The sequence below is a fragment of the Bufo gargarizans genome, chromosome 8 (assembly GCF_014858855.1).
Source record: "Bufo gargarizans isolate SCDJY-AF-19 chromosome 8, ASM1485885v1, whole genome shotgun sequence".
NCBI lineage: Eukaryota > Metazoa > Chordata > Amphibia > Anura > Bufonidae > Bufo > Bufo gargarizans.
This window is the reverse complement of record NC_058087.1, coordinates 104,946,410-104,962,428: the sequence shown is the minus strand read 5'-3', so window position 1 is coordinate 104,962,428 and position 16,019 is coordinate 104,946,410. Positions and strand designations below refer to the sequence as shown.

Genomic DNA, 16,019 nt, shown 5'->3' with positions numbered 1-16,019 from the left:
GCTGGCTGCGACGGGGTCACTACTGCACGTGCCACCGTACCAGCTTCAACTGCCCTTCTGGTTCTCGCTACTTCACCAGGTTGTACGGAAGTGCTGGTACTAGGTCCAGGAAGGGCTGGGCTGCTGGTGTATGCCTCACCACGTAATCCGACAGCACCAGCCCCACTCTGCTGCTCTTGAAGCGGATCCTGCGCAACCTGCGGTCTAGCGACACGGGGCCGGGTACGCCTGCTGCTATCAGGGACCTCAACCTCCTCGTCCGAACTTTGGGTCAGAGAGCCACTGCTTTCTACAGGTTCGTATTCTGACCCGCTGGATTCATCAGATGAGGGTTCCCACTCCTCATCCGACTGGGTCAGAAGCCTGTAGGCCTCTTCAGAAGAATACCCCCTGTTAGACATGTGGGCAACTAAATTTCGGGGTATTCCCTGAGACTACCCAAGAAAAAAAAAAAGCAAGCCTGTCTTACAAAGGGGAGCCTAGCGAAGTACCGGAGGCCGCTGCGGTTGATAAAAAATATCAAAACTGATTTTTTTTATCGCCGCAGTGCGTGTAAAGTGAATGTGCAGTGATAAAAAAAAAATAAAAAAATTTGTCACTGCGGTGGGGCGGGCGTGGGCGAACGCACGTGTGGGCGACCGATCAGGCCTGATCGGGCAAACACTGCGTTTTGGGTGGAGGGCGAACTAAAGTGACACTAGTACTATTATAGATCTGACCGTGATCAGTTTTGATCACTTTCAGATACTATAAAAGTACAAATGCTGATTAGCGATACGCTAATCAGCGAATAACGGACTGCGGTGCGGTGGGCTGGGCGCTAACTGATCGCTAACTACCTAACCAAGGGACCTAAACTATACCTAAAACCTAACGGTCAATACCAGTGAAAAAAAAAAAAAGTGACAGTTTGCACTGATCACTTTTTTTCCTTTTCACTAGTGATTGACAGGGGCAAGAAGGGGTGATCAAAGGGTTAATTGGGTGCTGGGAGGGGATCTGGGGGCTAAGTGTAGTGTAGTGGGTACTCACAGTAATGATGTGCTCCTCTGCTCCTCTCCTGGAACCAACCGACCAAAAGAAGGAGCAGAGGAGCACAGCAGCCATATAACCCCATCATATTTACTAATATGATGGGTTATCTGGCTGCTGATTCGTTTTTTTTAAAATCATCAACCTGCCAGCCAATGATCGTGGCCGGCAGGTTGATGACAAACTTCTTCTTTGAATTTTGCCGGCCCGCGATGCGCATGCGCGGGCCGGCATACCCGGAAATCTCGCGTCTCGCGAGAGGACGCACCAGCACGTCCACCCAGAACAGCACGACCGCCGCGAAGACGCAATCCTGCGTACGGCGGTCATGAGGAGGTTAAAGCATTCGACAGTATTGAATGGGAGTATTTATGGGAGGTTCTTAAGTGTTTTGGTATAGGGGATCCGGTTTATAAATTGGATTAAATTAATATACTACCACCCTAGTGCAAGGGTAGTTGAGGATCGGACTATGTCCCTGCATTTTGCCCTTTCGAGGGGCACCAGGCAGGCATGTCCCCTGTCCCCACTGCTCTTTGCAATGGCAATAGAGCCACTGGCTATTATAATTTGTGAGAGTATTGAGTTGAAGGGCCGCCAATATGGAAATATTAATGAGAAAATAACGCTATATGCTGACGATGTTTTTGCTCTTTTTGAGAAGTAATAAGGAAGATTTAAATAGAATTAGGATTTGAGTATAAATTGGGATAAATCACATCTAACCGCCTCCGGACCGCCTAACGCAGAATCGCGGTCCGGAGGCAGCAGCGCTGCGCACAGTCACGCATGCGCATCGCGGGCCGGCAAAAGTTAGAGGGGGGTCACGTAACCCAGCCTGCCAGCCAATGATCATGGCTGGCAGGCTGGCGATTTTTAAAATTTCCATTCAGAAGCCAGTTAACACATCATATTTGTAAATATGATGTGTTAAATGGCTTCCCTGCTCCTCTGCTGGTCCTTTTCTTCGGTTGGTCTCAGCAGAGGAGCAGGCATCACAGTGAGTAGCACCAAACACTACACTTAGCCCCAGATCACCCCCCTGCACCCCAATTAACCCCTTGATCACCCCTTCTTGCCCCTGTCAATCACTAGTGAAAGTGAAAAAAGTGATCAGTGTAAATGGTCACTTTTTTTTTTTTTTTTTCACTGGTATTGACTGTTAGGTTTTAGGGATAGCTTAGGCCCCTTGGTTAGGTAGTTTAGCGATCGTTTAGCGCCCAGCCCACCGCACCGCAGTCACTTATTCGCTGATTAGCGTATCGCTAATCAGCATTTGTACTTTTATAGTATCTGTAAGTGACCAAAACTGATCACAGTCAGATCTATAATAGTATTAGTGTCACCTTAGTTCTCCCTCTACCCAAAACGCAGTGTTTGCCCGATCAGGCCTGATCGGTCACCCACACGTGCGTTCGCCCACACCCGCCCCGCCGCAGTAAAAGTTAATTTTTAATCACTGCACATTCACTTTACAAGCGCTGCGGCGATAAAAAAAATCCGTTTTGATATTTTTTATCAACCGCAGCGGCCTCCGGTACTTCGCTAGCCTCCCATTTGTAAGACAGGCTTGCTTTTTTCCTTGGGTAGTCTCAGGGAATACCCCTAAATTTAGTAGCCCAAATGTCAAATGGGATATTCTTCTGAAGAGGCCTACAGGCTTCTGACCCAGTCGGATGAGGAATGGGAACACTCATCTGACGAATATGAACCTGTAGAAAGCAGTGGCAGTCTGACACAAAGTTCGGACGAGGAGGTTGAGGTCCCTGATACCACCAGGCGTACCCGGCCCCATGTTGCTAGACCACAGGTTGCGCAGGATCCGCTTCAAGGGCAGCAGAGTGGGGCTGGCGCTGTCGGATTACGTGGTGAGGCATACACCAGCAGCACAGCCCTCCCTGGACCTAGTACCAGCACTGCCGTACAACACAGTGAAGTGGCGAGCACCAGAAGGGCAGTTGAAGCTGGTACGGTGGCACGTGCATTAGTTACCCCGTCGCAGCCACCACGCAGACAGGCCCGTAGACCCCCTAGAATCCCTGAGGTGCTGGCAAATCCTGATTGGCAGTCTCCAACTTCAGCCGCACCATTAGTTCCCCCTTTCACCGCTGGAGTTTGGGTTGAGACAGCTCAGATCGGTTCGGCCCTGGGATTTTTTGAGCTGTTCTTGACTGCGGAGCTCTTGGACTTAGTTGTGGCAGAAACAAACCGGTATGCCACTCAATTTATATCTGCCAACCCGAGAAGCTTTTATGCCCAGCCTTTCCGGTGGAAACCAGTCCAAGTTTCCGAATTAAAAAAAATTCTGGGACTTCTCCTCAACATGGGTCTAACTAAAAAGCATGAATTGCGGTCATATTGGTCCACGAACCCAATTCATCTCATGCCCATGTTCTCTGCTGCCATGTCCAGGGCACGATTTGAGGCCATCCTGCGTTTCCTGCACTTTAGTGATAACACCACCTCCCGTCCCAGAGGCCACCTAGCTTTTGACCGGCTCCACAAAATTCGGCCCCTCATAGACCACTTCAACCAGGAATTTGCAGATTTGTATACCCCTGAGCAAAACATCTGCGTAGACGAGTCCCTTATACATTTTACCGGGCGCCTTGGCTTCAAACAATACATCCCAAGCAAGCGGTATGGGGTCAAATTGTATAAGCTCTGTGAAAGCTATACCCACAAATTTTGTATCTATGAGGTAAAAGATCAGACCCTGAAGCCGGTCGGTTGCCCTGACTACCTTGGGAGCAGTGGGAAGACAGTCTGGGACTTGGTGTCACCCTTATTTGGCAAGGGGTACCATCTTTTATGTGGACAATTTCTACACAAGTGTGCCCCTCTTCAGGCATTTGTTCCTAGAACAGATTGGCTGCTGTGGCACCGCGTGAACTAGTCGCGCGGGCTTCCCCCAAAGGCTCGTTACCACCCGTCTTGCAAGCAGGGGAGAGGGCTGCCTTGTGTAACGAAGAACTGCTCGTGGTGAAATGGAGAGACAAGCGTGACGTTTACATGCTCTCCTCCATTCACGCAGACACGACAATCCAAATTGAGAGAGCAACCAGAGTCATTGAGAAGCCCCTCGGTCCACGACTATAATTTGCTCATGGGTGGCCTTCAATGACCAGAAGTTGTCTCCGTATTTAGTTTCCCGAAGCACCAGACGCTGGTATAAGGTGTCTGTATATTTAATTCAATTGGCTCTGTATAATAGTTTTGTTCTCTACAGTAAGGCTGGGAGAACACGATCCTTCCTCAAATTTCAGGAAGAGATCATCGAGAACCTCCTGTATCCAGGAGGTTCCGTGGCCCCATCCACCAGTGTAGTTAGCCGTCTACACGAGCGACATTTCCCCAGTGTCGTTCCTGGTACCTCAACCCAACCGTCACCCCGAAAAAGATGTGTCTGTAGCAGGAGTGGAATAAGGCGTGACACCCGCTATTTCTGTCCTGATTGCCCTGACCACCCTGCCCTATGCTTTGGAGAGTGTTTCCGGAAGTACCACACACAGGTACACTTAGCATAAGGATTGCATCTCGGAGGACAGGCACACAGGGCTATTAGGGCCCATTCACAGCTGCTGCAAACCCCTCCTTTCACCTGGGACAAAGTGCATAACGCACTTCGCCACATCTTTGGGCGATTTGCGCTTTGCACATTGTCCCATGGGGAAGGAGAGGTTTGTCCTATAAAGGTTAAAAAAAAAAAAAAAAAAAAAAATAAGCAAAAAAGTTAACGTTCAGTTTCAAAAGTTAAATACAGTTTATATGTTCTGTTCTAAAGTTATTATAAAGGTAATAAAATTTATTGCGTTGCGGCCTGTTTTTTACTTTTTTGTTTCGTTTTTTTTTACCTTCCAGGTGGACCAGCCGATCGACTAGCTGCAGCACTGATGTGCATTCTGACAGTAGCATTGCGCTGCTGTCAGATAACACACAAGTCGGTGTATGCGGCGCTGCAAGACGAGATTTTTCCTCTACAGTAAAAGATACGTTTGCCGAGGCATATGAGTTCATATGCGTTGCAAACACTTTGTATATAAAAAAATAAATAAAAAAATCCCGGCAATGATTTATTTATCCACATCGATTAATGTGAATGGAGAAATCGTGTTTGCCAGGGCATACGAGCTAAGTGGATATGGATGTTGGGCGGAGCTTCTATGTCCTGGTAGACTCCTTTCCCCTCCTTTTTTTTTTTTTTTTGGCAGAGATTTTTTTCATCCACATTGATCGATGCGAATGAAGAAATCTGTGCCGTTCATTTTTTTTCTTTCAGCCCACAGGATGAACGGAAAAAAAAAATCTCATTACCTGTATGCTCAATATAAGGAGAATAGCAGAAACTCCTAATGCTGGTCATACATGTAATGATTGCGGAGACCCTCAAATGCCAGGGCAGTACAAACACCCCACAAATAACACCAATTTGGAAAGAAGACACCCCAAGGTATTCGCTGAGGGGCATATTGAGTCCATGAAAGATTGAAATTTTGGTCTCAAGTTAGCGGAAAGGGAGATTTTGCGAGAAAAAACAAAAAATAATCAATTTCCGCTAACTTGTGCCATTTAAAAAAAAAAATATTCAATTTTTTTTCTTTGAACTCGGCATGCCCCTCATTGAATACCTTGGGGTGTCTTCTTTCCCAAATGGGGTCACATGTGGGGTATTTATACTGCCCTGGGTTTTTAGGGGCCCGAAAGCGTGAGAAGAAGTCTGGGATCCAAATGTCTAAAAATGCCCTCCTAAAAGGAATTTGGGCCCCTTTGCGCCCCTAGGCTGCAAAAAAGTGTCACACATGTGGTATCGCCTTACTCAGGAGAAGTTGGGGAATGTGTTTTGGGGTGTCATTTTACATATACCCTTGCTGGGTGAGAGAAATATCTTGGTCAAATGCCATCTTTGTATAAAAAAAGTTGTCTTTTACCAAGATATTTCTCTCACCCACCATGGGTATATGTAAAATGACACCCCAAAACACATTCCCCAACTTCTCCTGAGTACGGCGATACCACACGTGTGACACTTTTTTGCAGCCTAGGTGGGCAAATGGGCCCACATTCCAAAGAGCATCTTTCTGATTTCACAGGCCATTTTTTACAGATTTTGATTTCAAACTACTTTGCACGCATTTGGGCCCCTAAAATGCCAGGGCAGTATAACCACCCCACAAGTGACCCCATTTTGGAAAGAAGACTCCCCAAGGTATTTCATGATGGGCATAGTGAGTTCATGGAAGTTTTTATTTTCTGTCACAAGTTAGTGGAATATGAGAGTTTGTAAGAAAAAAATAAATAAAAAAATCATCATTTTCCGCTAACTGGTGACAAAAAATAACAAATTCTAGGAACTTGCCATGCCCCTCACGGAATACCTTGGGGTGTCCTCTTTCCAAAATGGGGTCACTTGTGGGGTAGTTTTACTGCCCTGGCATTTTACGGGCCCAGACGCGTGAGAAGTTGTTTGAAATCAAAATCTGTAAAAAATGACCTGTGAAATCAGAATGGTGCACTTTGGAATATGGGCCAATTTGCCCACCTAGGCTGCAGAAAAGTGTCACACATCTGGTATCGCCGTACTCAGGAGAAGTTGGGGAATGTGTTTTGCGGTGTTATTTTAAATATACCCATGCTGGGTGATAGAAATATCTTGGCAAAAGACAACTTTTACCATTTTTTTAATACAAAGTTGGCATTTGACCAAGATATTTCTCTCACCCAGCATGGGTATATGTAAAAATACACCCCAAAACACATTCCCCAACTTCTCCTGAGTACGGCAATACCACATGTGTGACACTTTTTTGCATCCTAGGTGGGCAAAGGGGCACACATTCCAAAGAGCACATTTCGGATTTCACAGGCCATTTTTTACAGATTTTGATTTCAAACTACTTTGCACGCTTTTGGGCCCCTAAAATGCCTAGGCAGTATAACTACCCCACAAGTGACCTCATTTTGAAAAGAAGACACCCCAAGGTATTTCATGATGGGCATAGTGAGTTCATGGAAGTTTTTATTTTTTGTCACAAGTTTAGTCACAAAAAATAATAAATAAATAAATCATAATTTTCCGCTAACTTGTGACAAAAAATAAAAAGTTCTATGAACTCACTATGCCCATCAGCAAATTCCTTAGGTTGTCTACTTTCCGAAATGGGGTCATTTGTGGGGGTTTTCTACTGTCTGGGCATTGTAGAACCTCAGGAAACATGACAGGTGCTCAGAAAGTCAGAGCTGCTTCAAAAAGTGGAAATTCACATTTTTGTACCATAGTTTTTAAACGCTATAACTTTTACCCAAACCATTTATTTTTTTCCAAACATTTTTTTTTTAATCAAAGACATGTAGAACAATAAATTTAGCGAAAAATTTATATATGGATGTTTTTTTTTTTGTGCAAAATTTTACAACTGAAAGTGAAAAATGTCATTTTTTTTGCCACAAAATCGTAAAATTTTGATTAATAACAAAAAAAGTTAAAATGTCAGCAGCAATGAAATACCACCAAATGAAAGCTCTATTAGTGAGAAGAAAAGGAGGTAAAATTCATTTGGGTGGTAAGTTGCATGACCGAACAATAAACTGTGAAAGTAGTGTTGTGCAGAAGTGTAAAAAGTGGCCTGGTCATTAAGGGTGTTTCAGCTAGGGGGTCTGAGGTGGTTATAGGGATTCTGTCACCTCCCCTAACCCAAAATCAGATTTTAAAGCATTCATGCAGAAAAACGACTTTTATGATTATGCAAATTAGCCCTGAAGGTGCCCAGAGGGGCGTTTTGTTCCCCATAGTGTGCCCAGTAACGCCCCTCTTACAGTGCCCAAAACGCCTTCCTTCCGACTGCCTAACCGCCCACAGCCTCTCCTCCCTTTCCTCCCCCTCCCTCACTGCCGAATCGTCATCGTCACTGGGCATGCGCCGAGCCCAGTGACTACGATGAAGCTCCTGCCCTCAGTCTCCTGCAGATCGCACTGGCGCAGCCCTCAGTGGATACTGTGCCTGCGCGAGAGTTTGTTCGGCCGTGAGGGAGGGGGAGGAGAGGGATGAGAGGCTGTGGGCGGTTAGGCAGTCGGAAGGAAGGCTTTTTGGGCACTGTAAGAGGGGCGTTACTGGGCACACTAAGGTGAACAAAACGCCCCATCTGGGCACCTTCAGGGCTAATTTGCATAATCAGAAAAGTCGTTTTTCTCATGAACTACTGGACGGATTACAAGATAGAAGAGCACAGCCGATTCAAGGTAAGCTGTGCTGTGCTTTAAAATCCGATTTTGGGTTAGGGGAGGTGACAGAATCCCTTTAATGCAATTTGGGGATGGAGACCTGAATAAGAATTTAAAGGTAAAAATGATAAAGGTGGAAGTTTAAAATATTTGGGGATAAACATCTCAAGACATTTGGGGGGTTATGTATAATTAAATATAGTTTAATTTAAATATATTTAAAGGATTTAAGAAAAAAAATCCTATTTGGAAAAGGTTACCATTGTCAATGATGGGACAAATTAATTTGATAAAGATGTTTTTGAATATTTTTTATTATGCCTCAATTGGATTCCAAATAAGTTATTTTATGTATTAGATGGATTAATGGTGGAATTTATTTTAAATTAAATTTTATCTAAGATAAAAATAAATAAATGCTTCAACTTCCTACTAGAGAAGGGAGTCTCTCTCCCAAATTGGTATTTATACTTTTTGGTTTGCACAATTTGAACACATAAAAGCTGGTGAAGTAGGTCCTTTTTAAAGAGAGAGGAGATAATGAATAAGGGCCTTAACCTGTTGGGGGGACATGACGTACCGGTACGTCATGATGCCCTAGTACTTAAGGACACATTACGTACCAGTACGTCATATGTATTTACGATCACCGCCGCGACGTGATCGGAACAGAGTGCCTGCTGAAATCATTCAGCAGGCACTCTGTGACAATGCCGAGTAAGGGGGGGTCCTGTGACCCCCCCCCCCCCCCTTATATTCGTCGATCGCTGCAAACAGTAGATCAATTCAGACCTGCGGTTTGCGGTGTTTCCGGGTGGTTCAGGTGGCGACTGCAGTGTCCATCGGGTCCCCGTGCTGCTGTAATGGGGACCCGATGGCATGGAAGGCAGCCCCCTGGATCTCACAGGCAGGAAGCTGTATGAGTAATACACACTGTATTACTCATACAGCCAATGCATTCCAATACTGAAGTATGCATTGTAAAGGGGATCAGACCCCCAAAAGTTGAAGGCCCAAAGTGGGACAAAAAAGTTTAAAAAATAAAGTTTCCCCCCCAAAAAAAATTAAGTTTCGAGTAAAAAAAAATACATTTTCCCCAAATAAAGTAAAAAAAATAGGAAAAAATTAAAGAAAAGTAGACATATTGGGTATCGCCGTGTCTGTATTGACCAGCTCTATAAACATATCACATGACCTAACAACTCAAATTAACACCATAAAAAATAAAAAATAAACAGCTAAACAAACCATATTTTTTTTTCGACTTATATCACTAAACGTACAACATCAAGCAATCAAAAAGGCGTATGCCCACTAAAATAGTACCAATCTAACAGTGACCTCATCCCGCAAAAAAATTTGCCCAAAATATAAAATTAATATGGCTCAGAATATGGAGACACTAAAACAACTTTTTTTTAAAAAAAAGCTGTTATTGTGCAAAACTTAAATGAAAAAAGGTATACATATTAGGTATCGCCGCATCCGTAATAACCTGCTGTATAAAAATATTACATGACCTAACCCCTCAGTTGAACACCACCTTACATCACAAAAAGTGTAATGGCAAGCGATCAAAAAGTCATATGAACCCCAAAATAGTGCCAATCGAACCGTCATCTCATCCCGAAAAAAATGAGCCCCTACACAAAACAGTCGCCCAAAAATAAAAATAAAACTCTGGCTTTCATATTTGGTATTGTCGTGTCCGTAACAACCTGCTCTATAAAAATACCACATGATCTAACCTGTCAGATGAATTTTGTAAATAGCAAAAAAAAAAACTGTGCCAAAACGGCTATTTCTTGTTACCTTGCCTCACAAAACCAAAAATCATATGTACCCTAAACAAAAATCATATGTACCCTACCAACAAAACTGCCACCCTATCCCGTAGTTTCTAAAATGGGGTCACTTTTTTTGAGTTTCTACTCTAGGGGTGCATCAGGGGGGCTTCAAATGGGACATGGTGTAAAAAATCCAGTCCAGCAAAATCTGCCTTCCAAAAACCGTATGGCATTCCTTTCCTTCTGCACCCTGCCGTGTGCCCGTACAGCAGTTTACAACCACATTAGGGGTGTTTCTGTAAACTACAGAATCAGAGCCATAAATATTGAATGTTATTTGGCTGTTGACCTTGCTTTGTAACTGGAAAAAAAATATATTAAAATGGAAAATCTGCCAAACAAGTGAAATTTTGAAATTTTCTCTATTTTCCATTACTTCTTGTGGAACACCTAAATAACCCCGTTTTGCGGACCGTGAAAAAATACTGTCGTGTGCATGAGGCCTAAGGCAGATACCTGGCATAAGAGAAGATAAATATGTCGGGGCTACTGGTCCTACGCCCTCCCTGTCCTTTATATGCCAGTTTTTTGGGAAGGTGGTGAGGGTGGCGGAGAAATGGCACTTATGCAAAAAGGTTTTCCACAAGTGGCATTTAAAAAGACACAAATCTTGCGTGTGGGGAAATAATTCCCTCTACCCCCCCCCCCCCCTCCATAATGTTTATAATGCTGCCTGATTTATCATACCTTCAACTCTTGAATACTTGCGTAAAAAAAATGTAGACGATTCGGACGAATTTTGCAACTTTTTTTGTACTCTTGTGCAACTTTTTGCATTTTTACACCATTCACTCCAGTTTTGTAATGTGAGTGGAAAAGTGAGTGTTGTTAGCTATGTTAATGAGTTTTTAAAGTCGCAAATAGGTCGCAATCTCACTCCAGGAGGAGGGTGGAGCAGGAAAACTGGAGTAGCTTCTCTAGCCAAAAGTGCTAGGTCTAATGCCTCATTCACATGTAAGTGTTTTGGTCCGTTATTCCCATCAGTGATTTTGAGCCAAAACCAGATGTGGCTCTTAACACAGAACAGGAGAAAATCTTTGCCTTGTGCCTTATGTCTGTGGAGGCTCTAATCCTGGATTTGGTTCACTGATGGGAATCACTGACCAAAACACTGACGTGTGAATGAGGCATAGGAATGAGACAAATGTATAAAGTAACATGAGACATTTGCTAAATGTGGTATAAAGTACTCCAACACAGACTCAAGCAAAACTGACTTTAAATGCCCCCCTCATGATACCGTATTTTTCGCCCTATAAGACGCACCGGCACATAAGACGCACCTGGGTTTTTGGGGAGGAAAATAAGAAAAATAATATTTTTAACCAAATGGTGTGCTGTGTGTTTGGTGGGTTTGGAACTAATGGTGGTCTGTGGATGGCACTATTACTGGGGATCTGTGGATGGCGGACACTGTTATGGGGGGGATCTGTGGATGACGGACACTGTTATGGGGGGATCTCTGGATGACGGACACTGTTATGGGGGGATCTCTGGCTTGCACTGTTACAGGGGGGGGGGGGGAGATCTCTGGCTTGCACTGTTACAGGGGGGGGGGATCTGTGGCTGACACTGTTACAGGGGGGGATCTGTGGCTGACACTGTTACAGGGGGGCATCTGTGGGTGGCACTGTTATATATGTGCCATCCACAGACCCCCCAGCCCATAACAGTGCCATGCACAGACCCCCCTCCCAGCCCATAACAGTGCCATTCACAGACCCCCCAGCCCATAACTGTGCCATCCACAGATCGCGACCCGCCCCCCCCCCCCCCCCCCCCCCACCGCCGCCATGCAAATATCAGATGTCATATTGAATTAATAGTTATTAAACTTGCCCCCTCAGTCCTATTACTATCTTGCATCCTAATCGCTGGTGTAGAATTCAGGCAGGCAGGACGGGCGGCGCGTCTCTCACTGACGTCACTTTCCTGCGCCGCCTGCTTCATTCATAAAGTAGGCGGCGCAGGCGCGTGACAAGAGTTACACCGCCGCCGCCCGCCCTGCCTGCCCGAATTCTACAGCATCGATTAAGATGTAAGGTAGTAATAGGACTGAGGGGGCAAGTTTAATAACTATTAATTCAATATGACATATTATATTAGCATACCGGAGCGGCGGGGCGGTGCTATACTACACTGACTGCACCGCCTCGCCGCTATTGCCGGCCCCCAGCTCCTCCTTCCAGTCCCTCCCTGAGTCCCCGCTCGCTCTACATCGCAGCTTGCGATGTTAAACTGGCAACATTCGCCCCATAAGACGCAGGGGCATTTCTCCCCCATTTTGGGGGAAAGAAAAAGTGCGTCTTATGGGGCGAAAAATACAGTAAATTCTCTCCATGGTTATAATGTGCCATGCAGCTAAATACTGCACTAAAACAGTAGATTTTGACTGGGTGAATTGAAAAGGTAAAAGGCATGGCATCAAATGTGTAAAAATGATAAGGACTGATATAGAGCAAATAATCGGCTCACCGTGGAAGGTCCTTACATACAGAGTCTACAGCAGAGACTCGTGAGGTTGATTGGGTTACTGAGCCCATCTGCTAATGCAATGATTATATGCAATGTGGAATGACGTCTGATGTACATGTCTTCTATAATCTATTGTGGCCCTGCATACTAGGTAGACAAAAGGAGAAGAAAAAAATAGGGTGCTATGGCCCTCCACCTGCTAAAAGAAAACGAATGAGAGGAAAAAAACAAAAATAAAAATTGGTGCAAAAAAGGACAAAACAGACAAATATTTTAAGAGGTTTCTCCAGAAGTAACACATACCACTTATCAGTGCTGCCACTGCATTCCGAGTCTAGGACTGTGCTTGGTTAGGCTACTTTCACACCTGCATTTAGTTGCGGATCCGTCTGGTATCTTTACAGACGAATCCCCACCTATAATGCAAACGCTTGTATCCGTTCAGAACTGATCCATTTGCATTACCATGATAATGCAAACGGATCCGTTTTGACTTACATTGAAAGTCAATGGAAGGTGGATCCGTTTTCAATTGCACCATGATTTGTCAGTAAAAATGGATCTGTCCCCATTGACTTACATTGTAAGTCAGAACGGATCTGTTTGGCTCAGTTTCGTCAGATGATGCAGCGTTTTGGTGTCCGCCTCTGGAGCGGAATGAAGGCTGAGCGGAGGCAAACTGATTCATTCTGAACGGATCCTTATCCAGTCAGAATGCATTGGGGCTGAACTGGTCTGTTTTGGGCCGCTTGTTAGAGCCCTGAAACGGATCTCACAAGCGGACCCAGAAACGCCAGTGTGAAAGTAGCCTAATCTCAATCAGCCCTATAGACTTTGAATGGAATTGCAGCGTTCAGCCGTTACAGTCACTCCATTCAGTCCCCATTTTCCTAATTGATGGGGTACCAGTTTTGATGCTGGGAAAGCGCCTTTAAATTTCAGTGACGCTTCAGACTTTGCATCTGTGACTTGTAAAATATGCTGCTTAATATTATATGTATTATTAATAATAATTTTTTATTTTGCTTCACTGTTTTCCAAAAGCAACAGCATTTCTAAATAACAAAACTATTCTTGCAGCTACTACTTTATACTTTTTTGGGCTACTTTCACACTGGTGCCAGCAGGGTCCAGATCCGTGCTAATGCTAGCCCACTGTGCCGCTCCTTCCCCATTCACTATAATGGGGGTAGGCCGGAGGTCCGGCCAGAGCATGGAAAACAAGCAGAGAGGCGGCTGGACAAAAAAACGCAGCATGTTGTAGTTTTTGTCTGGCCGCTTCTCTGCTTGTTTTCCATGCCACAGCCAGACCTCTGGCCTGCCCCATTATAGTGAATGCAGCTGGAGCAGACCTCCAGCGGGGCTAGCGTTAGCACAGATCTGGCAGGTTGTTTCACCGCCGAAACAGCCTGCCAGACCCTGCTGTCTGTGAAAATGGTCTTAGGCTACAGTGATTTTAATGTGTTTGGTTGTTTTAAAACGTTTGTTTGCATGTCATTTTAGGTACACATTTCGACAAAGACAGACACTGACCCGGTTAGCACTCAGTATCTTTTGGATAGCAATGGACATGTTTTGTCAGAGAAGCCATCACACCTTGGACAAGGTAAATGTTACTCTCAGTGACCAGATGGTCAGCAGCCATGAAACCCGGCAACAGCCTTTAAAAAGGTATCCCTGCTTTACAGCCTGTGTCCACCTTATAGTCTCTGATTTGGTGGGCTAGTATATACCTTTGTTTTATCAATTGTCAATAATGTTGCATTTTAATTGTCCTTTCTGTTGCCTTAGGCAAGCACTCCGAACAAGCAATTCATTTTGGAGCACTTGTCCACATCCACAGTGTTTCAATAACAGTGACAGTCACAGTGCCCCCATTACAGTAACATCCACAGCAGGGTTGGACCGGCCACAGACCCTACACAGAATGTCCCGGTGGGATTATGCCTAGAGGCCTCCTGAGCCTTCCTCATGGAAGCCCAGGGCTTTTTTTCTCAGAGAAAAGGTGGTGGAACTCGCCCCCCCTCCCCTGGCCACGCCCCCCCACCCCATAACGGTGCCATCCACAGACCCCCCCACCCCATAACAGTGCCATCCACAGACCCCCCCCAGCCCATAACAGTGCCACCCACAGACCCACCCCTCACCCCTTAACAGTGCCATCCACAGGCCCACCCCCACCCCTTAACAGTGCCATCCACAGACCCCCCCACCCCATAACAGTGCCATCCACAGACCCCCCCACCCCATAACAGTGCCATCCACAGACCCCCCCCAGCCCATAACAGTGCCACACACAGACCCACCCCTCACCCCTTAACAGTGCCATCCACAGGCCCACCCCCACCCCTTAACAGTGCCATCCACAGACCCACCCCCACCCCTTAACAGTGCCATCCACAGACCCACCCCCACTCCATAACAGTGCCATCCACATACCCACCCCCACTCCATAACAGTGCCATCCACATACCCACCCCCACTCCATAACAGTGCCATCCACATACCCACCCCCACTCCATAACAGTGCCATCCACATACCCACCCCCACTCCATAACAGTGCCATCCACATACCCCCCCACTCCATAACAGTGCCATCCACATACCACCCCACCCCATTACAGTGCCATGCACATACCCCCCACCCCATAACAGTGCCATCCACATACCCCCCACCCCATAACGGTGCCATCCACATACCCCCCACCCCATAACAGTGCCATCCACATACCCCCCACCCCATAACAGTGCCATCCACATACCCCCACCCCATAACAGTGCCATCCACATACCCCCCACCCCATAACAGTGCCATCCACATACCCCCCACCCCATAACAGTGCCATCCACATACCCCCCACCCCATAACAGTGCCATCCACATACCCCCCACTCCATAACAGTGCCATCCACATACCCCCCACCCCATAACAGTGCCATCCACATACCCCCCACCCCATAACAGTGCCATCCACATACCCCCCACCCCATAACAGTGCCATCCACATACCCCCCACCCCATAACAGTGCCATCCACATACCCCCCACCCCATAACAGTGCCATCCACATACCCCCCACCCCATAACAGTGCCATCCACATACCCCCCACCCCATAACAGTGCCATCCACATACCCCCCACCCCATAACAGTGCCATCCACATACCCTCCACCCCATAACAGTGCCATCCACATACCCTCCACCCCATAACAGTGCCATCCACATACCCCCCACCCCATTAGTGCCATCCACAGACCCCCCCACCCCATAACAGTGCCATCCACAGACCCCCCACCCCATAACAGTGCCATCCACAGACCCCCCACCCCATAACAGTGCCATCCACAGACCCCCCACCCCATAACAGTGCCATCCACATACCCCCCACCCCATAACAGTGCCATCCACATACCCTCCACCCCATAACAGTGCCATCCACATACCCTC

At 46.1% G+C, this 16,019-nt stretch overlaps 1 protein-coding gene across 6 annotated transcripts in view; it reads left to right on the top strand.

Moving 5' to 3' along the window:
• The window catches only part of PMS1 (PMS1 homolog 1, mismatch repair system component), a 488,451-nt gene that overhangs the window by 49,870 nt on the left and 422,562 nt on the right, over positions 1–16,019 (top strand). For all 6 annotated transcript variants that reach the window (XM_044304355.1, XM_044304357.1, XM_044304354.1 and 3 more), the window contains one exon: positions 14,076–14,178. In XM_044304355.1, the coding sequence (XP_044160290.1) occupies positions 14,076–14,178 (103 nt within the window). The remainder of the gene's footprint in view (positions 1–14,075; positions 14,179–16,019) is intronic.